Source organism: Azolla caroliniana, unplaced genomic scaffold, assembly GCF_043228905.1.
Source record: "Azolla caroliniana isolate FFs.n. ecotype wild unplaced genomic scaffold, voAzoCaro1.0.p SCAF_2, whole genome shotgun sequence".
Lineage (NCBI taxonomy): Eukaryota > Viridiplantae > Streptophyta > Polypodiopsida > Salviniales > Salviniaceae > Azolla > Azolla caroliniana.
Window position 1 is genome coordinate 16,609,084 of NW_028230437.1, and position 21,720 is coordinate 16,630,803.

Here is a 21,720-nt window from a genome sequence, read left to right on the forward strand (position 1 = left end):
TTTCTGTCTCTTGTGCTATTTCTGTATTTGTACTTTGTCTGAGTGCATTATATTTTATGTTCTCGGCACCCGAACATCAGAACAAGAAGCTGGTTGTGGCCGGTCACGATTCTCGACAAAGTGGTATCAGAGCGAACAACACAGGAAATGGAAGAATCGTTCGGCGGCATGTTCAAGCTCACTGGCTCCAACTACTTAGTGTGGAAGTCGAAGATGAGGGATATGCTAGTGGTTAAAGGTCTTTGGTTGCTGGTACAGTTCGGGGACAAGAGACCAGATAAGATCGATGCCACTGTGTGGGAGGTGAGGCACATGAAGACGACGGTATACATCCGGTACTTCATCGACATGAGCATGTACAACAATTTCAATGAAGAAAGTAAGGTTCATGAACTCTTGGAGAAGATCGGCATCATGTTCCAGAACAAGAATGTTGTTAATCGGGTTTCGGTATTCCAGAAGCTAGTGAGGATCCGGTACCAAGACGGCTCTAGTATGGCGGAGCACATGAATGCCTTCCCAGGACTGATAAACCAGGCAACCTCGTTGGAAGTACCTCTCGTCGATGAGGTACTCGCATTACTCCTACTCGGTTCCCTCCCGAATAGTTGGGAGACGCTTGTTTTCATGTTGGGCAACGTTGGGCAGGCAGGAAAACAGTTGTCCCTAGCAAGAGTCAAATCAAGCTGGCTAGATGAAGAAGCTCGCCGAAAGGACCGGGAGTCCGGAACTGATCCAAAGGCCCTGGTTATGGAAGATGACCACAACCGGGGAAGAGGCCGGTATCGGAGTCCCCAAAATAGGGACAAATCGAGGACGAGGTCGAAGTCGAGAGGAAGGCCCACGTGCTTCTATTGCGGGAGCTGGGGCACTTTCAAAAGAATTGCCGACATTTCTGGAAGGAAAAAGGGGGAGCTGATGGTGTGCAATTGAAAAAAAATTAGAAAGCAGGAACACCTCGGCAATCACAAGTGAGGAGGAGTTGTTGCTCATTAGCGAGCAGAACGAAATGAACCTTGTTGGCGATGAATCGACATGGGTGGTCAATTCGGGTGCGTCATTTCACCTAACCCCTTACCGGAAATGCATCTCATCATATAGGGCCGATGATCTCGGATCCGTAAAGATGGGAAATGAAGAAGCATGCCGAATCGTCGGCATTGGAGACATGTGTTTGGTGACCTCAACTGGCTGCAGACTTGAGCTGAGAGATGTTCCACACGTTCCGGAGGTTTGATTGAACCTAATATCAGCCGGTCGGTTGGATGATGAAGGCTACATGGGTAGCATCCCGAATGGTGTCATGATTTTCTGCAAGGGGAGACTAATCGTGGCTTGAGCACAGAAAACCAACACACTGTACGTAATGAATGCTCGATTATGCCGTGGGGAAGTGAATGTGGGAGCCGAAAAAGTTGGTGAATTGTGGCACAGGAGGTTGTGCCACATGAGCCAAAAGGGGATGCCCAAGCTTGCCAAGGAGAACCTCATTCCGGAGGTGAAGAACGTGCAACTTGAGAAATGCACAGACTGCTTGGCTAGTAAGCAAAATCGAACATCCTTCTGAATAAGGCCCCCAATGAGGAAGAAAATACCATTGGAACTCCTGCACACAGATGTATGCTACGTGGACACGAAGGTGCATAGTGGTTTACAATATTTCGTGACCTTTATAGATGACTATAGCCAGAAGTTGTGGGTTTCCGTGCTGAAGACGAAGGATCAAGTGTTATCTATCTTCAAAGAGTTCCAAGTGAGGGCCGAGAGAGAAACCGGTCTAAAGCTGAAGGTAGTCCGAGCGGACAATGGCGGAGAGAACCGCGGACTGTTCGAACAATATTGCCTAAAAGAAGGAATCTGGCTTGAGTATACCGTGCCAAAAACGCTAGAGCTGAATTGGCTGACTGAGAGAATGAATCGGACCATAATGGAGAGAGTCTGAAGCATGCTTGCACATGCGAAATTACCGAAAACGTTCTGGGCTGAGGTGCTAATGACAACAACATATGTGATAAACCTCGATCACCCTCAGTACCCTGGGACGGTGATATTCCACAACGGGTCTGGAGCGGCAAAGACGTGTCCTACGACATTTGAGGGTGTTCAGTTGTCTTTCTTTTGTGCATGCGACAAAGGACCAGAGGGGGAAATTAGACCCGAAATCTCGGCCGTGCATATTTCTCTGTTACGATGATGATAAGTTCGGCTATCCGCTATGGGACTTAGCCGAGAAGAAGGTGATTAGGAGCTGAGACATTTTCTTCATGGTAGAGAAGACAATGATTGATTGGGAGAACGAGAAAAATTCTCCAACAACCGAATCGAGCCGAGTCGATGCTCAATTGGATTGTGTAGATGACGGTTCGCTCAAAATTGAACCCGTACCAATCAATCGATCTAATACTCAGAAAAATCGAGAAAAGACTGATGATGAAGGGGATTTGGCTGAACGAGGAACTGAAATCAACTCGGACGAAGAGGTTGAAGAAGAACTAACCGTACCGAACGTAGGCCGAAGATACCCCCTTAGAGAGCGAAGAGCCCCCCGAAGATTTCCGGATGAAGAATGCGTATTGCTAACCAATGAGGGGGAGCCGGAAAGCTACGAAGAAGCTAAGAAAGATACCTGCAAACGAGAGTGATTATGTGCCATGCAAGAGGAGATGGATTCCTTGCATGAGAACCACACATACGAACTGACCGAGTTGCCGAAGGGGAAGAATGCACTTCGAAATAAGTGGGTATACAAGTTTAAACCAGGAGATGGCAGAAATCCACCTAGATACAGAGCACGAATTGTCGTAAAAGGCTTTCAGCAGAAGAAGGGCGTGGACTTCGACGAAATATTTTCCCCGGTAGTGAAGATGACATCTATCCGAACCGTGCTGAGCATTGTGGCCAGCATGGATCTCAAAGTCGAACAATTAGATGTCAAGACGTAGTTTCTGCACGGAGATATCGAAGAGGAGATATATATGCAGCATCCGGAAGTATTCGTAATGAAGGGTAAAGAAAACCTAGTATGCCGATTGAGGAAGAGCTTGTACAGGTTGAAGCAAGCTCCACAGAAATGGTACCAAAAATTCGAATCCTTCATGACCAAAAACGGGTACCACAAAACGTAGGCCGATCATTGCGTATTTCTGAAGAAGTTTGATGGACGATATTTCCTCATCCTTTTGTTGTACTTGGGCAACATGCTAATTGTCGGACGGGACCATATGAAGATCCGAGCACTGAAGAAGGACTTGAATGGGTCATTCTCGATGAAGGATATGGGTCCGGCAAAGTAAATCCTGGTATGCACATTGTTCGGGACAGAACAAAGAAATTGTTATGGTTGTCATAGGAGAAATATGTGACAAAGGTGCTCCAGAGATTCGGCATGGAAGGCGCGAAACCGGTCGGCTCGATACTACCGACGAACTGCAAGTTGTGTCCGAAATTGAAAACCGAAAAAGCCGAGATGTCAAAAGTCGCCTATACCTCGGCGGTTGGAAGCCTGATGTATGCAATGGTGTGTACCATGCCGGACATTGGATATGCCGTCGGAGTGGTCAACTGATATATGAGCAATCCCGGGAAAGAGCATTGGGTTGCCGTGAAATGGATATTTCGGTACTTGAGAGGCACCTCAAGCGTGTGTCTTCGTTTTGGCTCAGGTAACCCCACATTGGAAGGCTACACGGATTCAGACATGTCGACTGATGCAGATGCCAGCTGATCCACATCTAGATACGTGATGACGTATGCAGGGGGAGCTATCTCGTAGCAATTGAGGTTGCAGAAGCCGTATACATGGCGGCAATAGAAGCCAGCAAGGAAATCATATGGATGAAGGAGTTTATTAGTGAGTTGGGAATTCTGCAGGAAGAATTCCAACTCTATTGCGATAATCAGAGTGCCATCCAACTTGCAAAAAATGCCGCCTACCACTCGAGGGCAAAGCATGTCCAACGGAGGTATCATTGGCTCCGGGAGAGGGTAGAAGAAATGGAGTTCGCTCTAGTCAAGGTCCACATGGCCGAAAATGGATCAGATATGTTGACTAAAGTGTTACCAGCTGAAAACCTAAGCGCGTGCCGACGGAAGATCGGATTGGTGCAGTACCCCATGCCGGAGTGAAGGGGGAGTTTGTTACGAAACGGGTCCCTCCGAATGGGAAGAGAAGTGCCGAGTTGATGAGAAACTCGGCCGAGGCTGAAACCGAAATCGCGTAGATAGCCAACTTGGAAGACTATACCTGTAAATAGTCTAAATATGCCATTATGGGCTACACTTGTAAATAACCCAAAAGGTGTACTAATATCAGTACTTAGGGCAATCATAATCTTATGATGATGATTATGGGCTACACTTGTAAATAACCGAAAAGGTGTACTAGTATTAGTTGTTATTAAAGAGGTTACTTAGAAGGTCGTTGCCTCTGTAATTGTGTAACAATAAGAGAGTGAGAGTGAGAGTGAGTGTGAGAGCGTGTGTATCTCTGTAGCCGTATGTTGACAAAGTTGAATCTCGAGGTCATTGCCTCAGAGCTTTTAGTTGTACTCCTCCTTTTAGCATAGTGATTCTGTTTCTCGGGGTTTGTGGACCCTCGTGGTTTTTCCCATTTTGGGTTTCCATCTATTGTGTGTTTTTCCCAAATCGTGTGTTTCTGTCTCTTATGCTATTTCTGTATTCGTACTCTGTCTGAGTGCATTCTATTTTACGTTCGTTGCACCTGAACATCCGAACAAGAAGCCGGTTGTGGCCGGTCAAGATTCTCGACAAGATTCTCCCTTGCTAGAATGATGGTTCTCATCACACCAAACCGTGGTGCAAGGCCGCCAAGGAATATTTGCATCATCTCATCATCCTCCACGTTGACGCTAATCGAGCTAAGTGAGTCACAAAGCTCCTTGATCTTCAAGGTGTACCTTGTGATGGACTTGTCTCTTTGTTGGATGTTGTTCAACTCTTAGTGGAGTTGAAGCATTCTTGGGGTTGTGTTAGCCGTGAAGATCTTCATTAGATTCTCCCATGCTTCCTTGAGTGTCTTGGTTTCTCGAATGTAGCCAAGCATGTGGACATGGACACATGTCACCAAACAATACATTACTCGACTCGCCTCTTGCTCCCATGTTGAGTGGTTGGTGTCTTTCGGGTCAGGATTGTTTTCTTGTGCTCCTTGAATGTAGCTCCAATAGCCTTGGCCGACAAGGTATTGGTACTTCCAAGATGCAAAGTTGTTTTTGTCCAACTTCTCTCTAGGGAGAGTGATCCCCATTTGAGTATTCATTATGTCGATGTAGATTTCTTTCTTCTTTTCCGTCTCTCTCGAACATGAGCTATGTAGTGGCACTACGATAACGATAAGTTGATTCTTCTTGAACGTTGGCATAGGACACAACACACGCGAATGTGGTTGGTTGAGCTACCAAATTGCTCTGATACCATGTAAAGAATCAGATATGATTCTGTGTGTTATGTGGGTATGTGTGAGAGAAAAGAGAGGAGAGAAGAGAAACACAAGATAAATAGATGAGAAAATGAAGTACAAGATAAATAGATGTATATTAACAAGGAGAATAGTAAGTACAAAAATGCAACATTACAAGGAAGAACAACTGACACTATATGTAGGAGGGTGATTTATATAAGGTCATCCTCTCTCTTCATTAAAAGCACACACTCTCTCTCTAGAGCTATACAAGCTCATGGGTTGTGGGGAATGTGGAAACTCATTAGTCATGTGTCATAGAATATGATTCTAGGACATATAGTTAATGTGTAGAAAGTAATGGTGACTTTTGACCTTTGAATGCTCATAAATTCTCAAAAGGTGTGTTCACACACTACACTAGGTTCAACTTGATTGTCAACATAAAGGAACCACCGCATGACGTACTCGAAACTTCAAACATTTCAATAGTCATTAGGTGGTAATGAAGCTTAGTTGTTTGTAACTCTAAGAACCTAATAATAGTTGGGACACTACTCGCTTGTTGGTTTCAAGCACAACTATCATTGTGGGTAAAATATGTTACAGTATACGTAACTATTGCACGCAAAAAAAGAGAACTATGTATATCCCCCTAAGAACAACACCTTACTCGTATGTTATCCAACAATCAATGGAAAGAAACTAACACGCAGCTTCCATTTCATAATCTCACATAAATTGGGCAATAATTTAACATGCAATTTCCATGTCATAGTCTCCTACACCTAGATGACCAAATTGTCCTCTCTTTTGAAAACCAGCAACAAGTAAATATGTATTTACTATTTGTAGGTTAAGAGAGGGAAAATACCTCTTGAAGGTGTGGCTCGGCCGATTTCAAATGCGTCTGACAACTGGGACTTCACTCGGCCGATTTCATCGAGTTCGGGTCCAGTGATGACTAGATCATCTACATATACTAGGATACAAACCGGACCATCCAGATCTTTTAGGATGAACAATGAAGAGTCGGACATTGAGGCCACGAACCCCATCTTACGCAACTGGTGCGTGATTTTCACACTCCAAGCTCAGGGGGCTTGTTTCAGACCATAAAGTGACTTTTTGAGTCGACACACCGCCGACTGTTCAGCTCTGATTAAAATCTGAGGGGTTGGATCATATAGACCCGTTCCTCAAGTTCACCTTGAAGTAAGGAATTCTTCACATTCATTTGGTGAAGATGCCATTCCCTTGCCACAACAACAACCACTACCATACGAACCATTGTCATCTTCGCTATCGGAGCGAAGGTCTCGTCGGAGTCGATTCTGTGGGTCTCTGCGTATCCCTTCACCACTAACCGGGCCTTGTACCGGTTGACCGAACCATTGGTATTGTACTTTACCTTATATACCCACTTAAAACTGATTGGTTTACAATGACGGGGAGGGTCAACTAGGTCCCATGTGTCATTGGCATCGAGTGCCTACATTTCTTACTCCATAGTAGCACGCCCATTTGCGTCTTTCGTTGCTATTGCGTAGCTCTCCGGCTCACGCACTTCCGCCACCTTGGTCATGTACACATAGGGATGTGCCATGTACTGATTGTATCCGTACCGTTTTACGGGGAGCTTTTGGCGGGTCGACTGGTGTAATTTCTCGGCAGCCAGTTTGAGGCCCTTCTTGGCTAGTTTGGACTTCGTTTCTGAAGTTCCGCCTTCATCCTTTCCGGATTCATATTCCCTCCTATCTGACCCTTCACTACCGGTGTCGTATCCCCTTCTCTTTGCACGTGAACCGTCTCCTCGGTTCCTTGCACGAGGAGAGCACGAAAGACTCTCCACTACTCGCCGGTTCTTCATCCGATTGGTCATTCCGACTCAGGCCATCGTTTAGGCCGCTCAACCAAAATGAGATCAGACTCTCTTCTAGAGTACAAAATTGCTCATCTTCTACTTGAAACTCTCCGGGTTCACTAGCCTCATCCTCTGGAATCGGGTCTTTGTCGGTAGTTGAAGTCGGTAGAGAGTACCATGATGCTGACTCATCAAACTCGACATCTTGACTTAATCGAACCTGTTTAGTCCAGGGTTTATAACACTTATTTCATGTGAGTAGCTAATGAGTATGCACTTCTTCGACTTCGGATCCAACTTCCTTCGCTTCTCATACGGCGTCGTAGTGTAATTCGCACACTACGTGAAAATTTGCACTTTTGGTCTCTCCGGATAGGACATGGAGTACCCGGTGAGAACCGGAAGGAGGAACCGGTAAGGACCGGACCCAGTGAGAACCAGATAAAGAAGGCCGGTGAGAGTCTCTCACCAGATGAAGAGACAAATTTGTAAATAAAATAAAAGATTGTTACATGCATAGGGAAAGATTCGAACCTTGCACCTCCATGTTTATAATGTAAAACCTTACCATTATACTAACATATCATTAGTGTGAAAAAAGTAAATGTCCCACATAGAAAGGCAAGTTCACGCTAGGATAAACTTTAGTTAGAAGAAAAAGTTACGCATGCACATGTAGCGTGCATGAACACCATAATCGATAAAAACGCATCAAGTTAGAAAAAGTAGGATCACTTTAGAAAAAGCATTTTAGAGAAAGAATAGAGTCTATCTATAGAAAAAGCATGGATGGTTAAGACTCTCTCATCACTATATAAGGATGAGCACAATGTAATAGGGGGGCGTATGAAATATTTGGAAATTGGATATTCGTGGGATTAACGAAATAAACTATACTCGTGGGATTCACGAGATTTCTATATTCTTCAACAGAAATTCAACAGGCAATTCAACGGAAATGATGTGTCACACTATCTATGTGACTACAAGGCGGAGATGATGCGATGTGGGGTACCGGAAGGATTGCAAGTGATATCGTTCAATCGGGTGGCCACGGATGAGTTACAAGAGAGAATCCACAAGATACGGCAACAAAACCATACGTGGGGGACCTTTGAAGAAGCTTTACGAGAGGCATATGACTACGAGAGGTCGACGGGAAGAGATCGCCACGAGTTTGACCAATGGGTGGCATCGACAAAGACTCACCGAACAGCGACACTAGCATCCTTAGAGTTTGAGTATTGTTTTGCTCAACTCTCGGAGTGGGAACAAAGATCGATGGGGGTGGATAAAGTCCTAATGTTCGTAAGATCAATCAATCAAAAAGAAAGGATGGACATCGGGATCGAACTCGAAGACAATGACGGTGCGAATGGTCTTACCGAGGATTGGGCCGAAGTCGAAAGGGTATGTAGGAGACATGATGAGAGGAAGACGAGAATCTTGTCAATAGCAACATGGCCCATGAAGGATGGTAGATTGAGGAAAAACGATGTAGCCGATATGAAGGCCGAAATGCAATATGATGGGACCACGTGAGAGAGTGTGGAACAAGACACCCTCTTGTCATGAGAAAGAACGACGACCAAGGATAAGGCCAATAAGCTAAGAGTGGCAAAAACCACTTCAAGTGTAGAAGAAGATTTCGGGATACGAGTGTCCAAAACATCGGATGAGAAAGAGGTAAGCATAATCGACGTTTGCATAATTGATGAAGTGAAAGAGTGCGAGGCGGACTTGATTGAGGAGGTCGCCATGAAAGATGACATCGAATCGGAGGTGGCTATAGACGAATCAATGGCGGATGGCCGTATGAAGACTTTCCCACCACTAGTTATAGAGATTCCGGCGGTTGCGTTCGAAAGGCAACATGAGACCGAAGAGACGGAAGGTGGCGGAGAGAAAACGAAGGTCGAAGCCGATGTATACGACTGAGAGATAGTCGAGAAGGTGGCTATGGGTGAAACAATGGAGGACGGTAATATAAAGGATTCCTGCCCACTAATTCTAGAGACTTTGGCGGTTGTGTCCAAGAACCAACGTGAGACCAGAGAGATGGGAGGTGGGAGCAAAGAATGTAAAGCCAGAAGTGGGTCCGGACGGAAGATGATCCAGCCGGAATTCCGATCTAAACGAAAGTTGAAGCAAGCGAAAGTGGATTCGGACAAAATCCGATTCGTCGAGTTCAACGCGGACGGAAATCATTCCAACCGGAAGCCGATTGGACGAGACCGATCTGGAAAGAAGTGTCAAAAATCAAACCGGTCGAGACCGATGAAAACAAAGAAAAAAAAGCAAATTCAGACGGAAACCGATCGGTCGAAACCGAACCGGAAGGAGACCGAATCGGTAAAAACAGGTCAACTGAGTCCGGTTTGGGTGAATACGAATTAGAATGGAAGTCGATTAAACCAAAAGATGATCAGGGGAGACCGATCCGGAAAAAAGTCAAGGTTGCTAAAGATAAGGAAGAGGCCAAGTAAAGGCACTACCACAGACAACAAGGACCAAGTGGGGCAAGTGGATTTGAAGAGTGTTACCAAGGATGAGATCTTAACAAAGACGGTGAGCTCTAACATGAAGATTATCAACTCTAACGCGAGATGATATGACAAAGGTGAACAAAGTGGGAAGCATGGCACGTGCAAAAGACAAGAAGGGTTATGCTCAAGAGGATCACAAGGAGCCATGACAACCGGCCATGGAAATGCAAAGAGAGAACAAAGAATATGGTGGATCGAATGACAAATGTGCTCAAAATGGAGAGACAAAATTGACATAGCAAGAGAAACGGAGGGGATTGCGAGTAAAGGAGAAATACGAGAGCCGGCAACCGGTAACCGGGCGGAGCAAGCAACTGAAAACCGAAAACCGGACGGAGCCGGCAACCGAACAAAACCGAAAACCGGGCGGAGCCAACAACCAAGCACGATCGACGACGAAACCAACCGGGCAGAGACTGGACGAACAAGACTAACAATCATCGACAGCTTCGGCACATACCAGAGGATGTGCGGGTTCGGAGGGGGCGAGTGTCGTAGTGTAATTCGCACACTACGTGAAAAATTGCATTTTTGGTCTCTTCGGATAGGACATCGAGTACCCGGTGAGAACCGGAAGGAGGAACCGGTAAGGACCGGACCCGCTGAGAACTAGAAGGAGGAACCGGTAAGGACCAGACCCGGTGAGAACCGGATGAAGAAGGCCGATGAGAGTCTCTCACCGGATGAAGAGACAAATTTGTAAATAAAATAAAAGATTGTTAGATACATAGGACATGATTACCTTGCACCTCCATGTTTATAATGTAAAGCCTTACCATTACACTAACATATCATTAGTGTTAAAAAAGTAAATGTCCCACATAGAAAGGCAAGTTCACGCTAGGATAAACTTTAGTTAGAAGAAAAAGCTACGCATGCACATGTAGCGTGCATGAACACCATAATCGATAAAAACGCATCAAGTTAGAAAAAGTAGGATCACTTTAGAAAAAGCATGTTAGAGAAAGAATAGAGTCTATCTATAGAAAAAGCATGGATGGTTAAGACTCTCTCATCACTATATAAGGATGAGGAGCACAATGTAATAGGGGGGGTGTGAAATATTTGGAAATTGGATATATTTCTAAAAGAAACCAATTAATATATTCGTGGGATTCACGAAATAAACTATACTTATGGGATTCACGAGATTTCTATATTCTTCTCTTTTAATCCAAATTCATATTCTTCTCTTAATATTGAGAAATCTAATACAATAGACTCGGGATTCACAAGGTTTTTATATCTCTTTCTTAAAATCTATTTATATTCTAATTAGTCTCAAATTTTTCTTCCTCCTAGTCCAAAACCCCAACGGTTGCCACCCGACTCACGCAATGATTCGGAGCCGGAAGGCACGACAACAGTACATGCACATATGCTATGGTACCGAATATCTGAAGGTGTCTCAAATTCGGCTTCCGCTGGAAATACAGTTCATGTGCTGACACCTTATCTCCGATCCGGTTTTGGATGTAGACGACCATCCGGATCACCTCAACCTAGTAGAACCTAGGCATGCTTTTCTCCTCTAGCATTGCCCTTGTCGCCTCAATAATCGACCAATTCTTTCTCTCGGCTACACCGTTTTGTTCTGGTGTGTATCAGTAGTTGAATTCTCTCCAAATTCCTTTCTGCTACAGATAAATGTTCCATTGGCCGGAAAAGTATTCATTTCCACGATCCGACGGTAGGTACTTGATCTTTCTTTCTGTTTCCCTCTTGACTAGGCTTTGTAGGTTCCGAAAACAGTTTATGACTTCACTTTTCCTCTCAATGAGGTAGATCCATGTGTGCCGGCTGAAGTCGTCGATGAAGGAGACGAAATACCGACTCTCGCCAATCCCCATACATCTGAATGGATTAAGTCGAGCTTGTTACGGCTCTGGTTTGTTCGGTGGAGAATGGAAGCCAATGTTCTTCCCGAGTTGGCAGGCTTCACATATTTGGGCCTCTGGGGCACTGAATTTCGGCAATCCGAGAACAACTTGTTTCGATTGCAGGTGTTAGAACCAAGAGAAAAGATAGAGTGGCGGAAGAATGATGGAAAGAGATCACAAGAAGAGAAGAATGAAGTGATAAGAGATGAATGAATGTATTAATAAGATAGAATGAAGATGGATACAAGATAGGCGATGAAAGCTTAAGACTGGTGTTGATTCGAATTGGTTTGAGAAGAATTATATGTCCATATTTATAGGTCTATAATGTTCTAGAATGTTCTAAACCGAGAATATTCTAAGAAGTTCTAGGATATTCTAGAATGTTCTAGACCTAGAATATTCTAAGATGTTCTAAGATATTCTAGAATGTTCAAGAATATTCTAGAACATTTAGAATAGTCAGTCTATTACAAGAAGTAGCTTTTATTATTTCATATGATCATATGCTATCTTAATGGTTAGGTTCTTGATTATGTATTACAAGGTCTTGGGTTCAAGCCCAAGTGAAGCCATGAGGCTTATGTATTCATGACACTATCTCCCATTCTAGAACGACGAGTTTGTTTGGATAACGGCGATAGAAGTCTTTGACAAGAGCTTGAGCATTAGAAACAATATTGAAGATTTCTCAAGTGCGATCACTTGGAGGATGACCTACCCAATCAACCAGATAATAGAGCTTATTTCGCACAATCTTTGAATCGAGAATAGCAGCTACCTCGTATTCAGGGCCATCAACAAGTTGGACAGAGGGAGGAGGTGGCACGACACGATTAGGAATGACAGAGGTGCGACAAGGTTCCAGAAGAGAGCTATGAAAGACTGGGTGAAGCCACATGTGTGCTGGAAGATTAAAATGAAAGGTGGCATCATTAATACGCGTAGTGATGAGAAAAGGACCTAAGCGCTGATAATCGAGCTTCTCACATGGCCGGGTAGTCTTGATGTGCTGACGAGGCAACCATACTTGGTCACCAACCTTAAAAGGAGACTTAAGACGATGGCGATCGGCGTTGGTCTTATGTTGTGCTTGAGCTGTCTGAAGATGTGAAGATAACGCTAATTGAATTCGATGTAGTCGATGAAGATGATGCTCAGCACGAGGGTTTCAAGCGACCTTGCAAAGATCCATGACACACCATCGAGGATGGTTGCCGGTGTACGCAAAGAAAGGTGTAACCTTGGTAGAAGAGTGTACTGTGTTATTGTATGCAAACTCAGCGAGATGTAGAATATTACTCCAATCATCTTGTTGATAACTGATGAAGCATCGAAGATATTGCTCGAGCGTTTGATTCATGCGCTCTGTTTGTCCATTAGTTTGTGGATGATACGCCGAAGAGAGTTTGCAGGATATTTTGAGGCCTACCAATAGGTGCTTCCAAAAGTGAGAGATAAATTGAGGACCATGATCAGTAATTATATCATCTGGAAGACCATGATGGCAAAATACTTCACGCATAACAATATCTGCGGTTTTCTGACTACTAATGCTCTTTACGCATGGTAAAAAATGTATCATCTTGGTAAACCGATCCACTACTATTAAAATAGTATCAAATCCTTGTGAAGGTGGTAGATTTGTAATGAAATCCATAGAAATAGATTGTCATGGCTTGGTTGGAGGTTGTAACAAGCCATAAGGATGATGCCTGGGTATTTTGGCTTGACAACAGGTGTCACATGTACGAACATAATCTTCAACAAATTTTTGCAAATGAGGCCACCAAAATGAGCGGTTCACCAACTCCATGGTCTTGGCAATATCAAAATGTCCAGCCATAGGGGCATCATGACAATGCTCTAATACTTGAAGGCGAGGTGATCCATCAGGGATGTAAAGGAGATTCTTGTAAAACAGTAAGCCATCTTGCCACTTGAATTCCTAATAATGTTGACTCAGAGATGAACCTTGCATTGTCACGCAAGATGCATGGCTTGGACTAATGTGGGCTGAGACATCCCTAGCGAAATCATCAGAGTGAAGTTGTTGCCAAATAGTATCAACAAGGCGTGAATCTAATGGCATGGCATAAACTATTGTTGCTTGTAGCTTTGATGGTCCTTGCAAAATTTGCTTTTGGTTGTTGAAGGCCGAATCTCCAGGTTGAGGTGCGAGATATGAACGTTGAGATAGAGCATTTGGCTTCCCTTGTTGCTTCCTAGGGCAGAAAACGATCTTGAAATCAAAACGAGTTAGAAACTGTGCCCACCGAGCTTGTCTCCTATTTAACACTCGAGCCGTTTAAAAATACGTAAGTTTTTTTTTATCACCAGAAATGATGATTTGATGAGGCGATCCTTCCAAGAAATGTCGACATTGCTCGAAAGAGTCAACCACAGCTAGTAACTCCTTGTCATGCACCTCATAGTTTATCTCCACGGTAGTAAATTTTCTCTAGTGAAACGCGACTGGATGGGACTGCCCGTCCTTGCCTGGTTGGGATAGGATACTCCCCAATGCAAACTCTGGCGCATCTGCTTCAATGGTAAATGGCTTTTCGGGATCAATATCTGCTAATATAGGAGCTGATGTGAATGCCTCTTTGAGCTGAGTAAAGGCTGTGTCTGCTTCAATAGTCCAAACAAACGCTTGATTCTTCTTGGTGAGTTGGGTGAGAGGCAACACGATCTTTGAATAATTCTGTATGAATTTGCGATAAAAGTTAGCAAATCCGAGGAAGCATTGGACATCTCGAACAGAACGTGGGGGTCGTCATTCCAATATTGTTTTGACTTTTGCTAGATCCATGAAGATACCCTTAGATGAAATAGTATAACCTAAGAATTCGACTTGTTCGCTGTCAAAACTGCACTTCTCAAGTTTAGCATATAGACCATACTTTCTTAAGCATTCAAGTACTTTCTGGACAGGTATATCATGCTCCTCCTGTGTTTTAGAGTAAATCAATAGATCATCTAAATAGATTATGATAAAGATATTCAGAAAATCCCAGAAAATGTCATTTGCCATATGTTGGAAAACTGCGGGTGCATTTGTGAGCCCAAAAGGCATGATTGTATACTCGAAATGACCATAGCGAGTGCGAAATGCCGTTTTCCACTCATCTCCCAGTCGAATGCAAACAAGATTATATGCACCCCTTAAATCAATCTTTGTAAAATGTTTTGCCCCACCAATGCGCTCTAAAAGACTGGAGATTAAAGGAAGAGCATACCTATTTCTTATGGTGACTTTGTATAATCCCCAATAGTCCACGACCAAACGAATCGACCCGTCCTTTTTCTTCACAAAAAATATAGGAGCACCGACTGGAGACTTTGAATGTCAAATAAACCCATGTGCAAGATTCTCCTCGATGTATTCTCGAAGAACCTCAAGCTCAGTTGGTGACAGATTGTAGATCGGACCCCACGATGGCTCTTTTCCTGGTTGGAGGTCAATGGGACAATCGTACAACCAATGCTTTGGAAGTACACTAGCTTTGACATTGTCGAAAACATCAACATATTCTTGATATTTTTCGGGAATTTGGATGTCTTAATTCCCTTGAGTGGCACTAGAAGGTGTCACTAATATTGCAAACAAGAAAAGTTCCTCCTTTCATCCCATTAGGAACATTTGTTGCAATGTGATAGTTGAGATTTGGTGAGAAGGAGATGGTGCATTGGTAGAACTATATTCTTTAAGGGAGTAGTCCTAGGTTCAATCCTTAGCAATGATGTTTTCTGCAGAAGGGCACCAAATTTCTCGCCTCCAATCAATTCGTTGGTTATGTAGCTCGAACCATGGCAAACCAAGGACAATTGGATGCTTGGGGCTACGAATTATATTAAAGGAAACTACACATCCTAAATCACCTAAGAGTATGTGTATTGGCTCAGACTCTTTGGAAATCTTCCCGAAAGCTATGGGACGTCCATCAATCACTACTACGGAAACTGGGCAAGTGTATGCAAGAATATTTTATGTTTTTGGGCAAAATCTCTATCTATGAAACGAGAATTGGCTCCGGTATCTAAGAGGGCTTGGAAGTGAAGTTGGCAACTCGGAAATGGAACCTACACTCGGTTGTACAGAGCTAGGGTTGTCCAACCAAATGGCTCCTATTTTGGACGGACTTATTCGTTTGACTCCTCTTCTAATTGGCTTAGGAATTCAAACTTATTGGACAAGGGTGGATTATTCAGAATATTAGAATCACTAAGTGCTTCTAAAATGTTGGACTCATTTTTATTGTCATAGTGAATGGCTATGTGTCTTGGCCTATGGGAGCAATGAATGGCTATGTGTCTTGGACCTCCGCAATATAAGCACAGACGGTTTGCTCGGTGTTGTTGCTTCTCTTCTTTTGACAATGGTCCTCGACGTTGGGTCATATCGATCTCCATGGGCATCGGCCTATCCATTGGGGCCGGGCTACGTGTTTGCCTTGGGGTTGGAGCAAGGCTATACGTTTGCCTTGGAGATGATTGCACCGTTACTCATGCATAAGTTGGTGTGTATCTTGATCTTGTTATTTGTTGTTGTCTCTCACATCGACGCTCAAAAAGACGATTATCACACCGTATTGCTCGACTAATAGCTTATGTAAGTAATTTTGGATCCTCGGGGAAGGTAAGAAGTAAGTCCTTCACATCACTACGAAGACCGGAACGCAATTGCTCCATTAGGACTTGTTCATCCCAAGGAATATCACTTGCGATGAGATGAAAATTAGCTGCATATGTCGAGGCTGGTTGATCACCTTGACGTAGTGTATGAATCTTATTGATTGCCATTCTTGCCCCATTTGTATCTCCGAAGCAAGCCTTAAATTCTTTGACAAACTCCTCGAAATTATGTAGTAGAGGAGAATTTGTCTCTAGTAACGGAGCAAACCATGACAATGCTATGCCACTCAATAAGTTGCCCACTAACCCGACTCATGATGCATCTGTCGGATAACGTGTGGGATGCATTTGGATTACTAACCGCACTTGATTCAAGAAGCCTCGGAAATGCTCCCTCGAACCATCAAATTTAGCCGGGAGACTGATTTTGGGCTCCTTAATACTTCCTTGACCTTCGACCCTTTGTTGTTGTAAAATTACAATTGTCGATTCTAATTGTTGCACCCATCGCGTAAACTCTTCTTCTTGTTGCTTCTCCACAATAACCTTTTGTAGATCCCCAAGAAGTCGTAGATTCTCTAATTCGAGAGATGCGAACTTGGATTTAAGATTCTACATTTCTGCAACAAGGGTGAGATATTCTTATCAGTTGATGATAGCCATGGTTTCGTGATGGGGGGGGGGGGGGAGAGAGAGAGAGAGAGAGAGAGAGAGAGAGAGAGAGAGAGAGAGAGAGAGAGAATTCGAATCAAACTATCAGAACCAAGAGAAAAGATAGAGTGGCGGAAGAATGATGGAAAGAGATCACAAGAAGAGAAGAATGAAGTGATAAGAGATGAATGAATGTATTAATAAGATAAAACGAAGATGGATACAAGATAGATGATGAAAGCTTAAGACTGGTGTTGATTCGAATTGGTTTGAGAAGAATTATATGTCCATATTTATAGGTCTATATTGTTCTAGACCTAGAATATTCTAAGAAGTTCTAGGATATTCTAGAATGTTCTGGACCTAGAATATTCTAAGATGTTCTAGGATATTCTAGAATGTTCTAGAATGTTCCAGAACATTTAGAATAGGCACTCTATTACAAGAAGTAGCTTTTATTATTTCATATGATCATATGCTATCTTAATGGTCTTGGGTTTAATCACAAGTGAAGCCATGAGGCTTATGTATTCATGATAGGAGGTCTTGAAGTCTCCGGTAGTTGATGTGGCCGATGCACTTGTGCTAGAGATCGATGTCCAATTCAGTCTTCTGTCCTTTGGCAAACAAGGCAATGCCTACATCATTGGTGTTGAGGATGAACATCCTCCTGTGTCTGCGCCCTTGCGTGATTATCTGGCCTTCTTCCTCAATGAAGCACCCAAGGTGTATAAACCGCACCTGCATTCCCTGGTCGATGATTTGTCCAACCGACACCAGGTTCTTTGTGATTGTCGGAACATGAAGTACGTTCATCAGCTTTCCCTTTTGTCCAACATGGCTTAAAGGGACTTCTCCAACATGCACAATTAGGTGAGGGGTGTCGTCTCTGGTTTCGAAAATTCCCAGTTCTTCCGGTTTTTCTAAAATCGAGAATCACTCTTCATGGCTTGTCATGTGATTAGATGCTCCGGAATCAATGTACCACACTTCCTCCGATCCGGAAATGGTCTTCTTCATCAAGTTCCCCTTGTGCTTCATCACAAAGGTTGGCCCTTTACCGGTCTTCCCAGTTCCGGATCCTTCTGATCCTTCTGCTTAGTACGAGCTTTTCCAGTTTCCCTGTCCGGCCTTGCCGGATCCAGATTTGTCCGAATCGGTGCGCTTCTTCCAACACTCGTTTTCTCTGTGGACTTTCTTGCCACAATACCAACATTACGTGTCGGCCTTCCCTTGCCGGTTTCCGACGCCTTTTTGACTCCCGCTACTCGTGGAGGGTCTGAAATTGTTGTCAACACTATCTTGGTGCCTTCCATTCTGCTCTTGCCGAACGCCTCCATTGTGTGCCGACCCACCTCATCCTCCACGCCCACGAGGCCAGTCCGCCTCCGTGTACAACATCTGATTGTCCGGTTGAGTGGTCCTCGACCCACTCGCGTGGTTTACTTTGACCATCAACATCGATTGCAGGTTGACGAAGGACGATGGCTTCTCCTAGGTGCAAATCACCATCCGGATTGGCCTGTACCGTTGTGCTAGACCACCAAGGCAGATTTGTACCATTTCGTCTGTGTCCATCATCACATTGATGGATCCGAGCATGTCACAAATCTCCTTTATTTTGGTGGTGTACGTTGTAACCGACATATATCTATGTCGGATGTTGTTTAGCTCTTGGCGGAGCTGCAACTTACGGGTTGTGGTACTTGCGGCGAAAATCTTCCGAAGATTTTCCCAGGCCTCCTTCGATGTTTTTGCATCCTTGATGTAGCTGAGCATTTGATCGAGCACACAGGATGCGAGGCAATACAACACTCTGCTCTCTCCTTGTTCGCATGCCGCGAAGTCCTTGTGTGCCGGCTCCGGCACTACATTGTTTGGTCCTTCCACATAGCTCCAATAACCATGCCCCAGTAGGTACTGGTGCATTTTATATGACTAGGATGCATAGTTGCTCCGGTTGAGCTTTTTTGTGGGAGGCGAACTTATCATACCTTTGTCCATCTTGGTTATCTTCTCCTCTTCACCTGGTGTTAGGGTTTTTCTTCGAAAGCGTATGCCGGCTGCAGAGGAGTCTCAACTCTCGCGCTCTAATACCATGTTAAAGTTAATATGCAGAAGCATATGACAAACCGACTCAGCGGGATACCAATTAAACGTAGAGAAGAAGGTTTAATGCAGACCTTACACAGAGAATACACGGGAGAGACAAAGAGAACAAAACATAAACTCAATTAAAAAATAATAATGCTCTTTACATAGAATGTGCTTAGAGAGCACTTTTATACAAGTCCATAAAGGACTGACAGGTACTACAATGCTCATACGAACGACTAACACTAACTGCCAAAAGTATGCCTACATTCTAGGTTGGATTTGTAGGCCTCTAACGGCCTACCAATTTCAATCCGATCCGGCTCCTAGTTCCGGATATCATCGAGACACCAATCCGGATTCGGTTGAGCTTGCTCGCTCAACACATATTCACATTTAAAAGCACAAATGCATAAGATAAGGCATTGTTATACTCAAAGCTATCTCAAGCTCTTTTTGGATAAGAGATCCATCAATGGTCAAACCACGAGGGTGCACAAGATGGAGAACTATACAATATGTATATGTATGGCCAAGGGCAAAGTTCTCAAAGATACCAATCACATCCAATTCCATTGTTTAACTTCTCCGGCTTCAACATCAATGTGTCTTAAGAATTCCATATTGAGAAGCTATTGTTTGTAGAGAGAGGGATAATTAGATCAACCAATTATTAATGCATTCTTGGTGTAGTAGGAATGAAAAATATGAAATGATGGATACATTCTACTATGGCTTTGAAGTGCAAGGGAGCGAGTCAGGTTGACAAGATAAAGATTTATGTGTGGAAGAGATTATTGTGTTCCTTGTCAATGCCATAGTACCTACCCTCTATTGAAAGTTTTTCAAGCTATTTGTTATCAATATATGCAATTACTTATTTGTGTTCAACTATAGTACACACTTAAATTACAAGCTAATATGAGTTGTTGGAAAATCTTGTTTGTTGCAAAAAATGCGATAGTAGGTGATGAGTACTTACCAAAAGGATTTTGTCAGGGCCATTTTCCAGTATTCATTATGTTCGTGAGCTTGTCCATAATACTCCACGATGAAGATTGAAAGGATAGTCACAATAAATAATGCTATAATGATTGTCCAAAGTTGCCATGAGAAGGGGGTCAAAAATATCCAAAATCGAACTTCACTCCTAGATTGAAGTGGCACGATCATCTGAAGGCTTGATTGTATATATGGTTGGGTAAAGTCCACTAACCTTAACCGGTCACTAGTCATCGTCAAATCGGCAACTACCCCGTCTACCTCCTATGACCATGCATGCAACATACGTCATGTGAAAACCAGTGGAAACATAGTAGTAGAGCACATTATTAACCAAAATCTTATTAATCCAAGATGTATGCTATATAAATATCGTTATCAACTAGTGGAAATAATCAGTCACATTATTCATGAGATGCATACCTTCGAGATTTACTTCAACCATATATAACAACGTTGCTAAGGTAAGTCATGTTGCTAGAATATTCATCACAGTTATTATGATCCGTAAATGTTTCCCTCATGCGCCATGCACTTGCACTTGTTTGCACATGTATTTGTTTGTATAGAAATTTCATTTTTGTCACTAGATTCATTTCAATTTTGCATATTTCGAAATGACTCACTTTTAAACGATACCCTTCTAGAGTTGCAACAAGTTTAATATACATCATATTTGTCACATGATATAGGATAGAATAACATTGCCATTGTACCTATATGTGCTGGCTTATGACTGAATATCATATATGTGGTTGAGATTAGTCACTTATGATTATAGGTTGTGAATATGATATCAAATCATGGAAAAAAACTTATTAAGTATCTCATTATTATCAAAGAAACAAGTCTCTCATATTTAACTTATTGTTGCTAGGGGGTAGATCTTCCAAGGTTTACCAAAACTGCTCTCTCAAGTAAAGAAACATTTGGAAGCTAATCTTTATACTCAATAAATAAGGTACATTTAATCTTGACTTTTATTAACTAAAAAAACCTTGCCAAACACTTTGATCATCTTGAATTCAATTTCGAAAAACAATTTCTAGCAATTATAAAGGTCACCTCGTAGAACCATGATGATTGAAGTGTTTGGCAAGGTTTTTTGAATAGTATGTCATCCAATGTCACAAAAGTTTTAGTGATCATAAATTTACTTTTTAAGCCCTCATATGTTTGAAGTTCAAACTCTTGCCCAATCGGTCAATCTCTCATTTGTAGATGGAATTATAGATAAGAATGAAAGATGAAAGATGTAGAGATTTCATTTTGTGATTGAAATATTTTGTCATAAAAACATTACTATGAATATATTGATGAGTGAGGATCCATTGTGAGGGAATAATTGGTATATTATACCTTTGAAGTATTCAAATATCTCGATAAATAAACTCAACTTGATTCTTCATCTCATCGTCAAGAAGACATGCCAGCATGATCAAGTATTGTTGCCAAGGAAAGCTAAGAATATAGCTCTTAAACAATAGAAGATACTACGAAGACTGGGATATGCAAATGATTATGTCAAGTAATACAAAAATTGGTTCTGTATTAAGTCGGTTAACCTGAATTAGTACAATACTAACAATAAATATGTTAAACAGAACATTGATTCTCTCACATCCT

The 21,720-nt window shown here is 42.8% G+C and overlaps 1 protein-coding gene across 1 annotated transcript in view; it reads right to left on the bottom strand.

Annotated features, from left to right (window-relative positions):
• The window catches only part of LOC147867438 (glutamate receptor 3.1-like), a 41,915-nt gene that overhangs the window by 19,597 nt on the left and 598 nt on the right, over window positions 1-21,720 (bottom strand). The window contains exon 2 of the mRNA XM_087315222.1: window positions 20,309-20,358. Within this exon, the coding sequence (XP_087171348.1) occupies window positions 20,309-20,328 (20 nt within the window). The 5' untranslated portion in view covers window positions 20,329-20,358. The remainder of the gene's footprint in view (window positions 1-20,308; window positions 20,359-21,720) is intronic.